Below are 21706 nucleotides of genomic sequence, written 5' to 3'. Positions count from 1 at the left end.
AGAAGTGGCTGATTCTGTCACAGAGGTATCTGAAAAGGCTTTCTAGAGAAGGTGACATTTAAACTGCACCTTGAAGGAACAACAGTTTACCAGGCAGAGAAGGGATAAGGTCATTTTAATTAGTGCTATGCTAACTCTGTGGTCTAAACCTTGGGTAAACAGTCCTATTAGGAGCAGGAAGAACAGAAGATTCTTGGAGGAGAAAAGAGGGGATCTAATGAATTATATAATGTTTGACACTATGTAAAGGTGCTATGTCTGCTGTGCAGATAGGTTTATATAAAACTAAGATATTAGGACAAAAATTAAGTCTGGGAAAAACAAAAAGTTGTACATGAAAGAAATGTACAATAATTACATATAGTTATAATATTCTAAACACTGAAAGTAGATTTTACCAAAATTGGGATGTGATAGGAAATGAAGGTGGTGGTATAAGAGTGTCAAATCCTCAAATTCAATTCTAAGAACCCAATAGATAGTGTTTAAAATTGATAAATCAAGAAATGGTGATTACATATATATATATATATATATATATATATATATATATATATATATTTCCATGTTTTTTAGAAATGCAGTGATAAATGGAAGAAACTACTAAGAGTTGAAAGTGATTGGCCCTGGGGAGCAGGACTTAGTGGGGAGGTGTAAGGTAGAAAACTATTGTCTTTCATTTTAAGGCTTTACAATTATGTATATGCTTTAGCTGAAAATAAAAATAGATTAGAAAAATGGAGATGAAAATAGTACCCAATTCCTAGAGTGATTTTGAAGAATAAATGAGATACTGTATGTGTAGGACATTGCCTTGCAGGTATTAAACATTACATAAATGTTAGGTTATTATTATTGCAAGGCAGGGTGCTAGACACTTTTAAAAATGTAGAGTCTTTTTTAGTCATCACAGTAATCTTGTGAGGTAAGATCTGCCATCCTTACTTTTACAGAGGATTGTGAGATTCAGAGAAATGAGATAGTCTTACTCAAACACTTGCTAGTATTGTATGGTTAAGAATTTCTGCTTAAGTTCATGTTTACTCCAAATCTTAATTGTCTTTCCAGTATTTGACCCTGTCTAAACCACAGAATTGACTAACTACTATGTATCCTTCCTGAAATTTGGCCTTGTAAACAACCCTAGAATAGGTTTGAAAAGGGTATGCCAATGACTCTCACCAAACAAACATTACATTTCAGATTCTCTCCAAAGCCCTTGAATCAGATTACCAAATTAAAGCCACTGTGCCCTCTGTCTCTAGCTGTTTTGTGTCCCTAGCATCCCTTTTAAGACTGTGGAGAGCCCAGTCAATAACTTGAGGATGAGTTCCCTGAGAGACACAGAGATCTGGGACCCTGAGTGAAGATATGTGAATTTGCCCCCAAGTTACCAGGTCTCAGTGGAATAGGAAAAAAATGGGATGGGTGCTTTGAGGTCAGGAAGAGGAGGCATCCTAGATTTAAGAGTTGTCACTGGAGTTTTGGGAGAGAGAAGAATTACTGGACAGAATATGCACTAATAATTTTAGGTCTGGAAAGCTAGGTGATGGACTGTGTTGTAATGAGGAATTTCATTTCCAAAGATGTAGGAGAGGTGAGAATTATGGGATGGTCAGGGTTTGAAAATGGGAGACTGACACAGGGATAGACTTGCTGTAAAATGGATTCTTGGTATAGATGGAAAAGGATCCCCAGACCCCAGTGTATGGTTTCCCCTTCCTGAGGATTCACACATGCTGCGTCTCTTCCTTCACTTGCCTTGTCTGTTTTAGATTTTTATTTCTTCCTGTATCGTTTCCATCATCACAACTAGCCTTTAGTGAAATGTTGATTCCTCTTCTACCCTTATCAGGATAGGGGAAAAATCCCTTTAATTCTTATTTTATAGAATTTCAGAGTGGTAATACCGTGTTTCCCCAAAAATAAGACCTACCCATAAAATAAGCCCTGGCAGGATTTCTAAGCATTTGCACAATATAAGCCCTACACCAAAAATAAGACCTAGTGATGAGTGTGGCTACACAGCGTATCTGCACAACCCATGCATTTCGTCACGCAGCGGTATAGAAGACAAGCAGCACTTCTCATCTGCCCCATGGTGACAGCTACTATCCCAGAGGTGACCAGAAAGATGTGGGCAGCCCTTTTGTGAATTGTGCCCTTTATAACTTACTTGGTAAAGCTTTGGTTAAGGGGTCAGTTGGAAAATAGCTGCTAAAAATAATTATTTTTAATTTCAAAAGTAATATACATTTATTATAGAAAAATTGGAAACTGAAAATGCCAAATGCAACTCAGTAGAAATCACTTATAATCCTACCACCCAAAGGTAACCATAAGCATATTGATGTCTTTTCAGGTACTTTTCCTTCTAACTGTGATCATATATTATATATCATTTTATGATTATTTCTCTTGTTTTATAATACAACTAGAAAAAATTTCCAAGTTTGTAAATATTTTTCCAAGACATTTTTAATGACTTTGTGGCATTCTGTCCTTTCTGTAATTGATTTAATCAATCTCTGTTGTTGGACATCTAGGTAGTTTCTACTTTTAGGTGATAAATCATCATTGTAATGAATATCCTTGTAGATGTAACTTTGTGCATGTCCACATTTATTTTGTTATAATAAATATCTAATTATAGATTTCTGGGGTCAAAGGAGAAGAAATTTTTTTTTTTTTTTTGAGACAGAGTCTCACTCTGTTGCCCTGGCTAGAGTGCCGTGGCATCAGCCTAGCTCACAGCAACCTCAAACTCCTGGCTTCAAGCAATCCTTCTGCCTCAGCCTCCCAAGTAGCTGAGACTGCAGGCATGCACCGCCAAGCCTGGCTAATTTTTCTATATATTTTTATTTAGCCAATTAATTTGTATCTATTTTTAGTAGAGACGAGGTCTCACTCTTGCTCAGGCTGGTTTTGAACTCCTGACCTGGAGTGATCCTCCCACCTCGGCCTCCCAGAGTGCTAGGATTACAGGTGTGAGCCACCGCGCCTGGCCAGGAGAATAATTTTTAACATAGAAGGGAACATAAACATTCCCATCCTCAAAGGAAAGATATATTATGTCCTGATCTTTTTAGAACTTTACATTAATAGGTTGATGTTATCACCATGTAATCCTTATCACCGTGTAATCCTCTGTGGTCTCTGTAAAAGAAACCTGTGAAAGGGGCAGTCTCCAAAGGTAGTCTTTTATGGAGTTGATCCTAGAGATTTATCCCCTTCCTGCTCATCCCAGCCTTGTCTTTGCAGGTATCTTCCCCTTGTGAAGAGCAGCAGAAAATGACCAAGTCTCAGGTAAGTGAACTATGTATACCCCATTTTGTTTTCCAGTGCAGTTGAGGCAGTTTAAAAGAATTAATTAAATGAAAAAATGTAAATAGAGAGCAGAGAAAATAATAAGAAAATAGAAGACATTTCTATTTTCATAGTAACTTGGAACATAGTCATACAACTTATAGGATATTTCGTAGTTAAAGTTGAGCATATCATCTGCAATTATATAACTTAAATTATACATTAAATATGATAAATTCTCAAAGGAAGTAAAGATATTTTGGTATTTAGGTTTGAATTTATTCTCTTTGTGGGTCTGTATACTTATGTAGTGATAAATTCCATAGCAGGTTTCTTCATATCTCTTTCTTAACCCATTTCCCAAATTAAATATAGGGCATAATAATAAGGCAAAATCCAATGAATTCATTTCTTCTGCACAGTACAATTATGAGGCTGAAGTAATTACCTTTTTGTCAGTCTGCCTTGATCTAAGAACAAAATCTATAATTTTTGGTGCAGCATTTGTCAACCCTTGGAGTATGTGAAATTGGTCCAGGGAATTCAGCTATTAAAAATAATCATAACATCAACTTTAATTTGTAATTTTTAACCAATAAATAATCAAATATATTTTCTTTAAAATGCAATGGGTTGAGAGCCTTGAAGTGCATATCAAGTGAGCATGCTTGTTGGGTAGTGGAGATCAAATGAATGTGCTCACTCTCATTGCTTTATCACTTAACTAAATACTGTTACCCAGCATCATAGTGGTTGTAATTGTCATATAGTTTTAAATGTTTTTATTTGAAGTGTACATATTACTTAATTTTTGCCTATAATACTCTATTGGTTATACCCATTATGTAGCATATAGCTTCAGTACAGTAGTCTTCAGAGTTGAGAGTGTACATTCCATGGGAGATATGCAAAATGATCCACTGGGGTCTGGGAAGAAAATATGAGAACTTATAGTTTATATCCTTTTAATAAACAATGTATCAGATTTAACGTACATGTATGTAATTTATGTGTTTTAAAAAGGTACATATTATTGATGGTACTTACTTTTAAAACAAACAAACAAACACAAAGTGTATCTGATTTTGAAAGTTTGGGGACTTGTGGGGTCAGATACCATTGTTGCCAATATACTTCCTCATTTCCAGAGATCATTTTTTTCCACCCCATCTCAACCACCAGCTCTCATAGTCATATTCTAGATTCATAATTCACAATAACTGTACCCTAAGTATTTCACTCTCTGGCCATTATTTGTATGTTTCTAGCTCATTTACTCTAGTATCTTGACTCCAACAATTCTTCACTTTCCTCTACACCTCTGACCTATTGAGACTTCATTTTTTTCACTGTCCATTACACCCCTTGCCCCACTTCTTACGTCTCTTTTCTCAGCTTGAATTCCATGCTTCTTGGTTTTTGGGCTGAGGAGCTGTAATCCTGTTGAAATCCAGTTGCCTACTCATTATTGCCACTTGGATATATATTCTAGTAGATATTTTACACTTAACTTGAACAAATAGATTCCTTTTTATTGTGATAATATATATATTAAATTTGCCACTTTATTTTTAGTGTACAATTCAGTGGCATTAATTATTAATATATTCACAGTGTTGTGTGTCCATCATCACTATTTCCAAAACTTTTTCATCACCCCAAACAGAAAATCTGTACCCATCAAGCAGTAACTCCCCATTCTTCCTTCCCCACTCTTAGCCCCTAATTACCTTTATTTTACTTTCTGAGGCTATTAATTTGTCTGTTCTACATTTTTTTTTTTTTTTTTTTTTGAGACAGAGTCTCACTTTCTTGCCCAGGCTAGAGTGAGTGCCATGGCGTCAGCCTGGCTCACAGCAACCTCAATCTCCTGGGATCAGCGATCCTACCGCCTCAGCCTCCCTAGTAGCTGGGACTACAGGCATGCGCCACCATGCCCGGCTAATTTTTTTTGTATATATATTTTTAGTTAGTCAATTAATTTCTTTCTATATTTTGGTAGAGACGAGGTCTTGCTCAGGCTGGTTTTGAACTCCTGACCTCGAGCAATCCGCCCGCCTCGGCCTCCCAGAGTGCTAGGATTACAGGCGTGAGCCACTGCGCCCGGCCTACATTTTTAATATATGTGGAGTCATACAATACTTGTTCTTTTGTGTCTAAGTTATTTTACTTACCACAATGTTTTCAAGGTTTGTCTATGCTATAGTATGTATCAGAACTTTGTTCCTTTTAGCTCTTTGTTCCTATAGCTGAGTAATATTTCAAAAACACCACAAGTCAAGGTATTTTAGCTGATTCTGCTCTTTCCCTCTTACACTGTCTTTCAGGAATATCTTGGTTGGATTTGATTAATATCAAATTTAAAAATGAAATTCTCTTATTGGCATAGAACTTAATCATGGTTTGAAAAGTAAGCAACAAGGAGCTTACTAGTACTTTATTACTAATCATAAATTATTCCATCCTTTTTATCTCCAGGTATGCATTTTTAAGTTAGATTGATTAGATTTAATAATACTTTTTAAAAATTTTAAACTTTCAATACATTAGTTTATGTGGTATTTAATTAAAAAAAATTTAATGGAAAAATTCAAGCATGCATAAAAATTTAGAAATGGTATGATAAACCACATATATTTCCTCATATATTTTCAATAATTCTCAATATTTTACCAATCTCACATCTTTCCTTTCTTTCTTGGGATTTTAAAGCAAATCCCACACATGGCACTTCAGTGGGATATACTTGTTTGTAGATTTTTGTTGTTATCTTTGTTTTATGACATGTGACATTGATTTTCCCTTTTAAAATACATTTATTTAAGTAAAAATGTTAAGTTGAGTTAAAACTATTAACTCAATAATAGTGCAGGTGACATGCAGATATAGTAAAAACTGTGAAGGTGGTACGTGAATAAATATGTGTGGGAGCATTATTCTAAAGTACTCAAAATTCCTTGTTTTTGTGCATCCCCATGTTGTCCCTATGTCTTTCTTTCTTTTTTTAAACATGAATTTTGCTTTTCCCACATAGTAGAACTCAAACCTGGCTTCATAGTAAACATCTTCTTTAACTTACTACAATGAACTCTGCATATTGAAAACAGTAGTAAGTTCCCATACATCTTTTACACATTACCTGGTGTGTTTTGCTCTAGATTGAACAGAAATGTCCTGTTACAGGGATTCGTGTCATTCAAGGATGTGACTGTGGACTTCACTCAGGAGGAGTGGCAGCAGCTGGACTCTGCTCAAAGAAACCTATACAGGGATGTGATGCTGGAGAACTATACCAACCTTATTTCAGTGGGTAAGGATGTTCTGTCTCAGAGAGTACTTGTGTTAGTTGCCTATTGCTATGTAACAGCCCAAAATTTAGTGACTTAAAACAAACATTCTTTACTAACACTACCTGTAGGTCAGGAATTTAGAATGACTTGCTAAGTGCTTCTGGCTGTGTTCTCTCCTGTGGTGGCAGTCAGATATTGCAGGAGCTTCATTCATCTGAAAACTTGACTGGAACTGTAAGGTCCATTCCCTAGATTGTTCATTTAGAGAAATGTTGACAGGAGCCTTTATTTGTTTCTCGCCATCTTATGGCCTCTCCCATAGTATGGCAGATAACTTCCCCCAGGTGGAATGATCCAAGAGAGTGAACAAAGAGGAAGTTGCCTTTTTTATAATCGTACCATTTCTTCTACCTTATTGTGTTTATTAGAAGTGAGTTACTAAGTCTAGCCCATGCACAAGGGTTGGAGAATTCAGCGCCACCTCTTGAAGGGAAGAATGTCAAAGAATTTATGAACGAATATGAAACCCGAGAGTACCTAATTGACTACCTTTTCTTTTTTATTTACTAAAAGCATTTGGGTCTCTGAATGTTAATGAGCTTGGTTTTAAGCTGTAAGTGTCAAAATAATATTAATTTTTTTGTACCAAATTCTGTGCTTCCACCTCTCCAGTGAACTTAAATAAAAAGAAAATGGGCACTTCCTCCTGCTTTCTCTTTGAAAGCTAAAGACAATAGACTGAGCCCAAGTTTTTCTTAGTTTATATAAATTAACTGAGGTATAATAAATATAGTGAAGTGTTCAAATCTTATGTAGCTTGATACATTTTTTTCATATGTGTATACCTGTGTAACCACTACCGAGATCAAGATATAGTACGTATCTAGCACTCTGGCAGGTTCACTAGAGGCCCTTGCCATTTACCTTCTCAGAGGTAACAACTATTCTGGCTTTTATCACCATAGATTAACTTTGTCTGTTCTTGAACTTCATGTAAGTGGAATCACATGCTATGTAAGTTTTTGTTGTCTGGCATATTTTGTTTAACATAATATCTGTGAAATTCATTCATGATGTCACATGTAGTAGTAGTTTGTTCCACCTTATTTTTACATTATGTTGCATTTAATAAGTATATAGTAATTCATCAATTTATCCATCTTACTTTTGATGGTCATTTGGGTTGTTTCAGATTTGAGCCATAATGAATAAAGCTGTTAAGAACAGTCTTATACATATTTTCTGGTAGAAAAAAGTATTTCCTTTTTATTGGGTATATACATAGGATTGGAATTGCTGAGTTATAATGCATATGTATATTTAGCTTTAGTAGATACTACCAGACAGTTTCTCAAAGAGGTTATACCAATTTATATCCCATCAGCAATATACGAGAGTTTCCGCAACCTTTGGTAATGTCAGTAGCCATTCTGGTGCATACGTAACAGGCCTACTTCTAGGAACGATGGTTGTCCACAAATGCCGAAGTCCTGTATCATTTCCCATAAGCAGGGTATCGATCTGTGAAGGCAAATGTAATCTTGTTGAAGCCAGGAGAACCATGGATGGAGGAGAGAGAAATCTCAAGTTGGCCCTATCCAGGTAAGTGAGAACCTAGCATATGGGAGGCAGGGAAGTAAGATTCCTATAGATCCTTGAAATATTCTTTTTCTTTCTTTGCTTTTATATTCATATATCTTTTCTCTTATATCTAAAATCTTAACAAAGTATTAGCTTTATACTAATGTATATATGCATAGTTAAATGTTAAAATACCAATTTTACTGTGTGAGAGAGAAGTAATTAATGAGTTTTAAAATTTCATTGCAGTTCTTTGTGTTCTTAGAAAATATCTCACTGAAGACATACAGTTAAAGGATAGTGTTCAAAGGTCACTTGGAATAATTATACTCTTTTGTAGTTATTTATCAATGTAACATATGGTTAATTCATTTTTTTTCAGTTTGTTTTTCAGAGCTTTATTTTTTTCCTTTTTAACTTAATTTTAATTTTTGGAAAACAAAATATCTCCATGGTTAAAAAAATAAAACTATATGAAAGATATTCTCACAAAAGTCTTTCATTCCTATCACTTCACTTTGTTTCCTTCAACATCTGTCATTTATTTATAGCCGTTTTTATATTGCTTTCTGTTTTATCCTTCCTGTATGTATGTATGTATGTATTTTTTCAAAATCAGGTGAACACACACATATGTATGTGATAGTATGGAAATTCTGAAACATACACAAAAGTAGTATGCTTGCATAAAGAATTTCCATTTACTTAACCCAGCCTCAATGATTATCAACAATTTAGAATCTTATCACATCTGTTTTCTCCTATATATTTTTTGTTCTGAGTATTTTAAGGGAAATTTTTTTTTATTTCTCCCTGTTTTTTATTTCCATTTTATTTTTTGAAGTTCTAATTCATGGCAATTGCCATGTCCTCCACTGCTTGTTTGAGTATATTTAATTATCTTTGGAATATAGACAAAAAATTTTCTTCAGTTACATGCACAGTGTCTTTGTTTTTTTGTGGGGGACAATATTCGCTGTTGATTTTTGTACATTTCCTGATTTTCCATAACAGTTCTCTATGGACTGTTTATTTCTTCTGTTCATTATTATCATATCATGGTGTTTTTACAAAATTTTTAATTTTATGGAGCCCTTTTCTGTTAACACAGCAAAGTTCAAGAACTATAGCAGGGCTCCTTACTTCCTCTTTCTGTGATGGGGAAGGAGTTTTGAGTTTTCTGGTTCTCTTTTGTTTTGCAGGACTCTAAAATTTCCCCTTTTTCTTCTTTTCCCTATTTCTACCACCAAATGACTACAGGGTACTTCTTTCTTTTTAACCTTTGTTATCCCTCTGAACTATGCTTGTTCTTTTAGATAGAGTATGTTCCATCCTGTAACCAGCCCTATTTATGTTATCTGATGCTTTAAAATGCATGTACTTTAAAATCCTTTTCCTGTAGCTGTGCTCTAAATTGCCTGGTTATTTTGTAAGTATTTCTAGATTGAATGTGTATTTAATCTTTCTGTTGGTCACTTCAGCTCATCCTCAGTCCCCTTTGTTAGCATCATTCCTCTGTCTTTCCTGCAATTATTTTTTGATCTGCCTTTGCTAGTTACAGACTGATGTGGTAGAGTGGGGGTGAGGTGGAAGAGTGTGGAACTGTGACACTGAGTTCATCAACTCTTTTTTTCCCCACTACTCCCCTACCTACTTCTTTTTATTTTCATTTCTTCTTCTATCTTTAGGTTTTATTCTTTATCTTTGGATCATATTCTTAAATTTCAAAGCTGACTGTCTTCACTTTAACATCACTTATACTTGGGCTTTCTTTCAGACTATGAAGTTAGACCCAAAAGTAAAGAATTAACTCCACAAAAGAGTATTTCTGAAGAGATACTTTATAATATGATAGCATACTCAGTTTTTGAAGACTTGAAACTTGAAGATGAACTAAATCATCAGGAAAACCAAGACAAGATTTTGAACCAAGTTGTATTTAACCATAAGTCACTGAATGAGGAGATAGACCATGAATATAATGTATTGGGGAAAGTAATTCCTGTGAACAGAACAGCTAATGAGCATATGAGCACCCTTGTACAGAAGTCACACCTCTTTGCACAACCTAGAATTCTTATAAGAAAGAAACCATATAAATGTATACAGTGTGGAAAAGCCTTCAGTGGAAAGTCAGGACTCATTATACATCAGAGAATTCATACTGGGGAAAAACCATACAAATGTAATGAATGTGAAAAAGCCTTTATCCAGAAACCACAACTTACTGTACATCAGAGAACACATACAGGAGAGAAACCTTATGAATGTAGTCACTGTGGGAAAGCATTCATCCAGAAGTCAAGCCTCGTTATTCATCAGAGGAGTCACACAGGGGAGAAACCATATGAATGCAGTGACTGTGGGAAAGCTTTTGTCAAGAAGTCAACACTTAGTGTGCATGAAAGAGCTCATACTGGGAAGAAACCAAATGAATGCAATGAATGTGGGAAAGCCTTTGTTTTGCGTTCTCAGCTCATTGTACATCAAATAATTCATACTGGGGAGAAACCCTATGGATGTAATGAGTGTGGAAAAGCCTTCAAAAAGAAGTCAGGACTAAATGTTCATCACAGAATTCATACTGGGGAGAAACCTTTTGAATGTAACGAATGTAAAAAAGCCTTTATCCAGAAATCAGATCTCATCATACATCAGAGAATTCACACCAGAGACAAACGATATCAATGCAGTGAATGTGGGAAAGCCTTCATTCGGAATTCACACTTCATGCAACATCAGAAAATTCATACTGGAGAGAAACCCCATGAATGCAGTGAATGCAGAAAAGCTTTTATTCAGAAATCGCAACTTATTGTGCATCAGAGAATACATACTGGGAACAAGCCATATGAATGCAGTGAGTGTGGAAAAGCCTTTAGGAAGAAGTCACACCTCACTCGACATCATAGAATACATACTGGAGAAAAACCCTATGAATGAAATGATTGTAGAAAAGCCTTCAGCAAAAAATCTACTCTCATAGTTCATCAGAGAATTCATGTTGAATGGAAATTGTTTTAATGGAATAAGAAAACCTTGAGTCAGTGAGCGAAACTTCAGTATGCATCATAGAATTCATAACTAGAAACTCTATGAGTGTACTAAACATGAGATGCCTTTAACAACAGCTCCAGAACTATTAAGCACCAGAAAATTTACACTGAGAAGTAACAACGCAAAGTCAATGAATTTGAAAAATGTTTCAAAAAACAACATTGTACTCAACATCTCACTTCAAACTTAATACTGAAAGCTTTCTTTAAAGTATGTTAGAAAAATCTCAGTTACAGATAACTGACTTGTTCATTATGAAGTACAAATTTTTTAAATAAGTAAATTGATTAATCAGGGCAAAAAAGTGACAAACACATAAGTGATGTTTCAGCAAGTGATGTAGGAGTGGCATTCATAATGTAAATTATCAGTAAGTTGAGAATGGATATGGATATTCACACTACTTTTCCACACTAAATGACACAATTTTCCCCACCCCATAAAACAAAATTTAAAATAAGTTAAAACTGAAAAAGCAATATGGTTTGTTATGTAGCCAGAGAGTACAAATATTATATATATATATTACATATAACATCTCTCCCACTCTTTCTTGGTATGTAAAGTACAAAGCGGTATACAGCCAATATGTTTATAAATAGTTCTAAGTCAGTGGTAGACTTTAAGAAAATGTAATGTAAGTTTAATGTAAAGAATACAGAGGTAAGAAAGACAGACAAGACTAAAAGAGGGCAGCAAAATGGCAGTAGGCAGTATTGGCATATTCCACACTTGACAAAAGTAGTTCTACATAAGGAACTTCTTTTCATATTCCTTTTAGTTTTCAACTTAGTATATTTAGACAAGTACTATTATGCATAGCTTGGGTTCTTTGTATCTTTATGATGATCAGAATTAGGTTTCTTTAAAACTACTTTTGTTGGATGTTTCTACCCCAGGCATTCTGTTAAGCAATTTAGCATATACTTCTTATTTAATCATTATAAGTCTGTGATCTATGAGGTAAAGCAAATCTGTGAGACTGGCCTTATCTCCATTTTATAGATGCAGACAGCTTCAGCAACAGACTAAACCAAGGAAAAGAACGAAACTCAGAACCTGAAGACAAGGCTCTTGAGCTAACCCAGTCATTTAAAGAGGTAGAGAAGGCTGAACAATCAGAGACATATGGGATTGTGTAAGCAAACAAACACACAAAATTACAGGTTATCCTTGATGGGGGAGAAGAAAGAGCTAAAAATACAGAAGAGATACTTAAGGGAATTATTGAGGAAAACTTCCTTCATATCATCAGAGATCCAGACATCCAGATACAAGATGGTTCTAGAACATTGGGAAGATTCATTGCAAGTAGGGCATCTCCAAGATACATAATAATCAACCTAGCCAAAATCAAAATGAAGGAGAAAATTCTACAAGCAGCAAGATGAAAACAACAAATAACCTACACAGGAAAACCCATGAGGCTAACTGCAGACTTTTCACCAGAAACCTGACAAGCCAAAAGGAAGTGGGGCCCTATTGCCAATTTTCTTCAGCAGAACAACTGCCAGCCAAGAATTTTGTGTCATTCAAAACTAACTTTCACAATTGATAGTGAAAATAAGTCTTTTTTCAGACAAGCAGACAGAGAGGGAATTTGTCATGACCAGACCTGCCCTTCAGGAAATACTATGAACTGAATCAGCACAATAGATAACCACCAGTGTAAAATCACCCAAAAAAGCTAAAGTTCACAACTCTTATAAAACAATAGCACAAGAGGGAAAACAAAGCAATAAGATACTACCCAACATGAACAAGAAGACATAATAATCCTAAATATATATGCACCTAACACAGGAGCTCCCAGATACACAAAACAAATTCTACTAGAGCTAAGCAAGGAAATAGCATCAGGCTGAAGACTTCAACACTTTACTGTCAGAGCTGGACAAATCACCATAGCAGAAAATAAACACTGGACTTAAATGGGACACTAAAACAAATGGATCTAACATTTACAAAACATTATGCCCAAAGACTAGACACTAAAACAAATGGACCTAACATTTACAAAACATTATGCCCAAAGACTAGACACTAAAACATATGGACCTAACATTTACAAAACATTATGCCCTAAGAATATACATTCTTGTCTACAGCATACAGTACATTCTCCAAGATTAATTATATCTTAGGTCATAAAACATGTCTCAACAAATTTTAAAAAATTGAAATCATACCATGTATCTTCTCAGACCATGTTGGAATAAAACTAGAAATCAATTCCAAGAGAACCACTCAATTCTACAGAAAGACATGGAAATTAAACAACCTGCTGCTAAATGATTATTGGGTCAATAATGAAATTTCAATAATGAAATTTCAATAATGAAATTTCAATAATGAAATTAAGGTGGAAATCAAAAGATTATTTGTACTGAACAGCAGAGGGGACACAAGCTATGAAAATCTATGGGATTCAGCAAAAGCATTCTTAAGGGGAAAATTCATAGCCTTAAATGCCCACATCAAAAAAGACAAAAAGATCATAAATTATCAACCTAATGTCACATCTCAAGGAACTAGGAAAGGAAGAACAAATCAAACCCAAAGCCAGCAGAAGAAAACAAATAACAAAGATCAGAGCAGAACTAAATTAAATGAAAAACAAAAAAATACAATATTATACAAAAGGTCAGAAAAACACAAAGTTGGTTCTTTGAAAAGATAAACAAAATGAATAGACCTCTTGCTAGATTAACCAGGAATAGAAGAGAAACAACCCACATAAGCTTAGTCAGAAATGAAAAAGGAGATATTACAATGGACAACATCATCTGTAAATACTGTGAAAATCTCTACACACGTAAACCACTGTCATCACCATCATTCCTATTAATTCTGTGAATGACTTTGTCAAGAAGAAAGCCCATGCCCCTTCTATAGTTATTTCAGGTCTCAGATCCTTAGAAGATTCAATACCTTTATTTTCAATTTTTTGCCTTCTACTTCATAGTCTCTCACAGGTAATTAGTATTGCCATGAGCATCAAATATGCAGGAAATTCCTGTACGTTATATTTGCCTCCTAAAACATTTGACATCTGAGTCTTACATGCTTTTTTTCTTTGAATAGTGTCTTATTTCTACTTAAGTAATATTACTATTATTAATAGTCAGTTTTCTGTTGCTATGGTAGAGTACCTCAGACTGTAATTTATAAAGGAAAGTTTATTTGGCTCACAGTTCTGGAAGTTGGGAAGTCCAAGTCCAAGGGGCTGCATCTGTTGAGGACCTTTTTACTATATCATAACTTGGGAGAAGGTATCATATGACAAAAGTGAGGGCAAGAATATATGAGACAGATGAAAATGGAGCAAACTTATCTTTTTATTAAGAATTCACCCTCAAGATAACTAACTCACTCCTATGGTAACTATATTAATCTGTTCATGAAGCCAGAGCCATCATGACCTAATCACACCTCCCAATACTATTACACTTACAGTTAATTTTCAACATGAGTTTTGGATGGGACTAAAGCACTAAATGACATGTATTGTGCCCTATGAATCAGTTACTATCCTAATTTTAAACAATTGGTATTTTAGTCACAAAGAAAAATACTTACTAAAGTCACACAAGAAACCAGAACTCATATCCAGGGACTCTGAAACATTACACTATATGTAAACTCTTAGATATTTCAAAGCTTTCAGGCAGAGTTAAAAATTGTAACAAATGGAACTATCTTGATAATGTTAAAAATATGGTAAAAAATGTTTGCAGATTGAATGATTAAAGTTAATTGTGCCTGCCATTGAGATGCTAATGTTTATTCAAAACATATGCTGATGGTCACTCAAATGCTTAGGTGTTAAATCTGTTTCAAATTCTAGTTCAAATTCTTACCATCTTCACATTTGAATCCTACCCTACTTCAGACGTTATTAGGGTATAACAAATTGCAATGGAATTATGCAAGTATGTATGAGGTAGGATGGGAGAGAGTCAAACTGGATTTTTTTTCTGGCAAGGTGGAGAAAATGGAATTTCAAAACCCCATTGATAACCAAGGTAGAGGTGAGTCACGAAAGTATGAATTTTGAAGAATAGTCTCCGAGCTGGCCAGAGGAATTATAAATAGCCTATTCCATTTTTGAAATTTTTACTAAGTAAACTGTGTACCCAAATCTTGGAACTTAGAAAGAAACAGAGAGGCTTATTCATTGCCTGTAGGGAACAATAAAGTAGTACCAACAATTCTCCTATTCTTGCATTCTGGTTCCAGGGCATATTATGTGATTTGAGGGCAAAAGAGGAACAAGTAAGACTTACCTGAATATTTTGGGCTTTACCAATGATTTTGTTTGGAGGATATTAAAATAGAATTTAGCCTTGCCAGCATCTAAAAAAAGAGTTTACCAACTTCATGACCAAGACTCAGTCACTTTGTGTGTGTGTGTTCACACACACATACACCCATAACCGCTTCGATATGAGCATCAACTATAGTCGACAGCCACAGATGAAAGTGCACAGCTGAGCGTTGACGATAGTCAATAGCCACAGATGAACCAAATGTCAACTTTAGCTGAGAGTCATGATATGAAGGCACACAGACGAGCATCGGCTGTAGCCGACAGCCATGATATGACTTTTCTAATTTTTCATTTATCAAAATAAAATTGTGAACATTTAAAAATAATGTAATAAAAACATATGTATATGTTACCTATTCTGATTTACATTACAGGTAAAGCTGCCTGTAAAGTAAAACAAGCTTTCAGTGCTTTAAATCTTTCCTCATCACACAAGAGCAAAACGATTTCGTCATCAATGCACAGCACAAACTATCATGCGAACTATGAGTGCCAGCTGTGGGCAAGGTTTCACGGCCGGTGAGTGCCGTACCGAAGAGGTTAATGGCTCTCTGCTTTTTTAGCACTAGAAATTCAAGGCTTGAGGATTTACTATGCAGAATTGCATTTTGTTGTCTTATATACCACTATGACACAGAGAAATAGATATTAATCATCATTGGATTAATTGTTTTATATTAGGGAGACAAAGTTTAACAAAGAAAGAAATGAAAACATTTTGTGGCTAAATCATGCTATTTAAAACTTTACTGAAAACAATATTTGCTTAAAATAGCACATTCTAAATTAAAATATACTTGCAAAATAACTTTTATTAATTTTTTATCTAGGGTAAGAAAGTCAAGCAATAGTTTGTAGGAAATTCCTATAATTAGCAGGAAAAGGGGGCAAGTCACACAGTAAAGCAATCATAGTTCCTGGTTTTGCAGGTAAGTTGCAATCTCTTGTGGGAGAAAGGGAAGAACAGGAGATCTGTAGGACATGGGTGGGAATAATTCTACTGAATTATTCATAATTATTCAGTTCAATTGTTATGAACTGAATGTTCAACTGAAGGAAGCCTTTTAGTTCAAGTGTAACTATGCAGAGCACCTTTTTAATATGGTTATAATGGTTTGAAAATACTAGTTTGTAATGTAAAGGAAATGAATAGATTTTAAATCAGTACCACTTAATAGGATTGAGGTGGAAAGGGGATTCATCTTTCATAAAAAGAAATCTCAAGACTGAAATGTTGACTATATAAGAATGGTTTCATTTTTAAAAGTCTTCAGTGACATTGTTGCTCTCATTGCTTTTATCAGTCATTTTTTTCTTCCGCCTCCCCTGAGTTCTCTATTATCTCTGACCTAGCATCACTGCAAGTGATGTTGGCTGTCAGGGCTGCCCCAAAATGCCTTGAGGAGTCATCATGAGATCTGAAATTTTGTCAGCAAGGACAGAGACTCTTAAAAAAAAAAGCCACAATTCTACTTCCAAAATGATGGTATGAGATCTGTGTTCCTACTTTCCAGTAAAACAGCCATAACTGGCGAAAATTATAACCACTTTAAGTCCCTGGCAATTGTCCTAATGGCACACAGCAAATGAAGAAACATTTATTCAAGAAAATCTAAATCTCATTAAGAACACTGGGGGTCTGTAGCATGTGAGCCACAATGCATGTCCTCCCCCGTGTTTTCCTGCCTCAGCATCATGGAACTTTTGCACTGGCAAAGCGTGACTAAGAAGATAGAGTTCCTCCCATTCCCTGTCAAAAAGTACTGTATTTCCCCCCATGAGGGGCAGGCCACAAAAATTTCTCATCTCACACCCAAGTCCATGTTGTGGGAGCTAAATTCCAGGCAAGTACAGTTGAGAGGTCAGATGTTCCATTCTTCCACCTAGCCAACTCACAAAGCAAAGGTTTTGTCCCAGGTGTGACAGGCACTGAATGCTGGGGGCCCAGTCAGACTTACTTCAGCTTACTCATCCAGCAGAGGTTCTGTGGCAGTGTTAGCAAGACATATGCAGAGGAAGTACAGAATGGGCCATGTAAACAAATGGGCTACTGAGTAAGAAAACACACTGCAAGATAAGGGTACCTGTAAGTGTCACAAAATGTTAGTGTAAGAAAAGTAAGATATGAACAGAGAAAAATTCAAAAGCAAGCAATGTAAACAAATGGGATGGTGAGTAAGAGAACATACTGTAACAATAACAGGATAAAGGGTAACCACAACTATCACAAGAAATATAACAACACGGGACACATTATACATTATAGTTCCATCACCACCATCACCCCCACTCGCTATGGCCTTTGGACACCACAACACATCCGGGCCTAACCATATAAGGTGGAAAACTCCCCTTGCCTGATGACGGGAAAGAAACAACATCCCCATTGGTCAAAAAAAGGGACAGTGTCACAAAGGAAGAGAATCCAAACAAGAGAAAAAGGGATGACAGAGAGACGCCAATGCCACTGTCCACTGGGATGTATGCTCACTCCTACCCCTTTGGAGGCATACTCTTGCTTGCTGATTAGAAACCCTGGACAACAGTCTGCTCAGATGTGTGCCTGCTCTTAACCTCTTTAAGAATGAACTTTCACTTCAGTAAACATTGCTGCTTCAGAACTGTCTCTTAATTTCATTTTTCAATCACAAGAAGACAAGAACCAAGGAGTTCAACAGCCAATAAGAGTTCAGCGGGAGAGGCAAGCTGAGAAGAATAAAAGCTACCACCCACATCCAGTGCCTCCTCCCAAAGCAGGAGTGTTATTCCTAGAGAAGTAGGCCACCCACAACTCTAAAACAATGGCTCAGTGTGAGTTCTTTCTCACCCACAACTCTAAAGCATAGGCTCAGAGATTCTGTGCAGAGGGAAAGCAGGCCATAAGGCCTGCAGGCCCAAGGTCACCTGAAGGAAATTGACTTTGTTTAGAACAGAGCATTAGGGAAGTTCAAGCCTAAGGGTGCTCTCAAACACAGCAGACATTTTGGTAGTAAGTAATTAAGAGGAATCTGGTAGCTCCATGAAGGTAACAAGCTTAACTATAGACCGTTTACTGGAGAGAACCAGAGAAAGAGACAACCAAGAAGAGCCCTCCTGGAGTTTGAACAAACCTCAAAGATAGGCCTCAGAAACTACCCCTGAAAAGACTGTGGAGCAATTTTTGCTCCAGAGAATTGTTGAAAACAATACAGCAGTCAGCTGGCAACTAGTGGAGCCTAACAGACCGGTGTGATACAAACAGAGGCAGATGGCTTAACAGCTTAGAATGAAATGCAGATGAGGGCTAAAACCACTGTCATCCCAGAGTGACTGTACTCCTAAAATTCATTTGGAACCATAAAATATCTGAATAGCCAAAGCAGTTTCAGCAAGAACAGCAAAGCTGGAAGTATCACACCCCTTGACTTGAAAACATATTTGTAAACAAAGCTACAGCAATCAAAAGAATATGTTACCAGCATAAAAACAGATATATAGATTAATATAACAGAATGCAGAGCTTGGAAATAAGCCTACATATATATGGCCAACTGTTCTTTGACAAGAATGCTAAGAATACACAATGAGGAAAAGATAGTCTCTTTAATAAATGGTGATGAGGAAATTGGATATCCAAATGAAAGAGAATGAAATTGGACCCTTATGTCACATGATATACAAAAATAAACTCAAAATGGAGTAAAGATATAAATGTAAAACCTGAAGCAATAAAACTCTAGGAAGAAAACATAGAGAAAAATATTCTAGACATTTGCAAAGAATGTAGATCTTATATTAAGTGCTCAGAAAGCACTTATATTGTTCCAGAAAGTCTAAGAAAATAAAGAATAAAAAAAGTGCTCTAACTACAAAACGCAAGGGAGACAAAGGGGATGGAAACTTTTGGAAGTGATAGATACATTTGTGAGATTGACAGTGATGATGGTTTGATGATTTCATAGGTATATTCTTATCTCCAAACACATCAAGTTGTATACATTAAATATCTACAGCTTTTTGTATGTCAGTAATAGCTCAATAAAGTGATCTTTAACAATATAAGTAGTTATTAATACATATAGCATATGTAACTATATATAATTTGTAAATATATGCATAAAATAGCCTATATGTTTAAATATAGTATAGTATCTTGGAGTGAACTTTGATTTTAATTTTGCTGGTTTTTCTTATCTCCATTCTTTATTCTCTACAATCTATATATTCTTTCATTTAGAAAAAATTACATATGCACATTCCCTTTTTCTTTTTCTTTTTTTTTTTAATTTTTTTTCTGAGACAGAGTCTTGCTTTGTTGCCCAGGCTTGAGTGAGTGTTATGGCATCAGCCTAGCTCACAGCAACCTCAAACTCCTGGGCTCAAGCAATCCTTCTGCTTCAGCCTCCCAAGTAGCTGGGACTACAGGCATGTGCCACCATGCCTGGCTGATTTTTTCTATATATATTGGTTGGCCAATTAATTTCTTTCTATTTATAGTAGAGACGGGTCTCGCTCTTGCTCAGGCTGGTTTTGAACCCCTGACCTCGAGCATTCCGCACACCTACAACTTCCAGGGTGCTAGGATTACAGGCGTGAGCCACCACACCCAGCCCACATTCCCTAAAATTTTAATTATTGTCAAGAATAGATTTGGAGCAGGGAACAGATTAATCTACAAGTGCATTCATCAGAGCACTATTTTTGGTAGCATTAAAGCGAACATAACCTGAATTCCTCATAGAAAGAAGAAAGCTAGAAAAAAATTTACCACCAAATTATAACCTCATTCTAGGTTAGAATAAATCTCTCTCTCTCTCTCTCTCTCTCTCTCTCTCTCGCTCGCTCGCTCGCTCGCTCGCTCGCTCGCTCCTCCCCCCCAATAACAAAGAGTCTGGGAATACGTCAAATTATTTTTAGAATGCTAAAAAGTATCAATCACTGCGTTACTAGTAATTATCTCTGTCATGAAATTCAATCAGTTGTTTCGTTCTTTTTTGCTTATCTGTTAAATAACAGGATATTTACAAATTATCTATTAATGTAATTTATAGGTTGCACTCTTCTGTCGGGGGTAAATGTTAACGAAAACTTTGCATCTCTTTGGATTCATAGTTGCTTATGGTAAAATAAGAAGCGCTTTTTTCCGCCTTATTTCTTCTTTTCATTTAAACAACCGCGGAAAGCGATGCGCGTTGGTAACTCGCAGAGAACTGGGAGACACCCGAGGAGCCTGATGGGAAATGTAGTTCCTGGCGGCCGCGCGCGCGCAGGCGCACTTCCTGGAGTGGGGGTTCTGGACCGTGGGACCGTGCTTTTTTTTTTTTTTTTTTTTTTTTTTTTTTTTTTTTTTTAGGAAAGTGATAGAAATGCATTTTATTCTAGTTCTGCTGGCTCTTTCCTCCTCATTTAACATTTCACCAACTTCTTCCTTTAAACTCAAAATACCAGTCTACAGATTTTCATAGTTAGCTCGTAATGTCTGATCGTGCTTTTTTATTTTTCCGCTTAGTTGGTGAGCCTGTTCTTTCCCTGACCCTTGCACGAGGGTGACAGTTGGGCGGGGGCTCCGTGTCACCCACAGCTGTGCCGGGGGTGGGGTTGGGGCGGGAGGGGCCCGAGAGTGAGTGTTTTGGCCGGGCTTGGGGGCGGGCATGGGAGAAAGACCGGGACGGGGAGGCCAGGCTGGGTGGGGTGCGCCTAGGGCTAGAACGGGTAGTGGTGACCTGGGCCGGCATCCGCGTCTGGGTTAGGGGGAGCCGAGCCCAGTCTGAGCATCCCAGCCTTAGTGATCAAGGGGTTGGGCTTTCTTTTGGGGTTGGAAGGCCACGAGAAAGGAGCTCTGGGCCTTTCTTTGACTGCGTTGGGGTCAGTCGGGCAGATACTGAAACGGGGGAGTGGCAGCCACTCCAGACCTCGGTGGTAGCCCTGGGAATTGCGAGAAAACTAGAATCTAGGTATTTAGTGGCATTCCAGGTTAGATTTCCTGACATCCAGTTCTCTGCTCTTTCCTGTGAAACACACACTTCCTCTCTAGAGGTAGTTTTTTGTTTGTTTCGTTGGTAAGTTTTTAAAGCTTCTTCTGTAAGGAACTGTGGAATTGATTCCCTGCTTTCTGTGGCCAGTGAAGAGCAATTAACTGAGATGACATTTGTGAATACGCCTT

General features: G+C 36.4%; 1 protein-coding gene across 1 annotated transcript in view; it reads left to right on the top strand.

Annotated features, from left to right (window-relative positions):
* Positions 1-21706, top strand: part of LOC105873714 (uncharacterized) — a 47073-nt gene that overhangs the window by 1306 nt on the left and 24061 nt on the right. The window contains exons 2-5 of the mRNA XM_076008941.1: positions 3262-3306; positions 6490-6616; positions 8106-8198; positions 9955-18375. Of these exons, the coding sequence (XP_075865056.1) occupies positions 3292-3306; positions 6490-6616; positions 8106-8198; positions 9955-11120 (1401 nt within the window). The 5' untranslated portion in view covers positions 3262-3291 and the 3' untranslated portion in view covers positions 11121-18375. The remainder of the gene's footprint in view (positions 1-3261; positions 3307-6489; positions 6617-8105; positions 8199-9954; positions 18376-21706) is intronic.

Source organism: Microcebus murinus, chromosome 12, assembly GCF_040939455.1.
Source record: "Microcebus murinus isolate Inina chromosome 12, M.murinus_Inina_mat1.0, whole genome shotgun sequence".
Taxonomy (NCBI): Eukaryota; Metazoa; Chordata; class Mammalia; order Primates; family Cheirogaleidae; genus Microcebus; species Microcebus murinus.
This window is presented reverse-complemented; position numbering and strand designations above follow the sequence as displayed.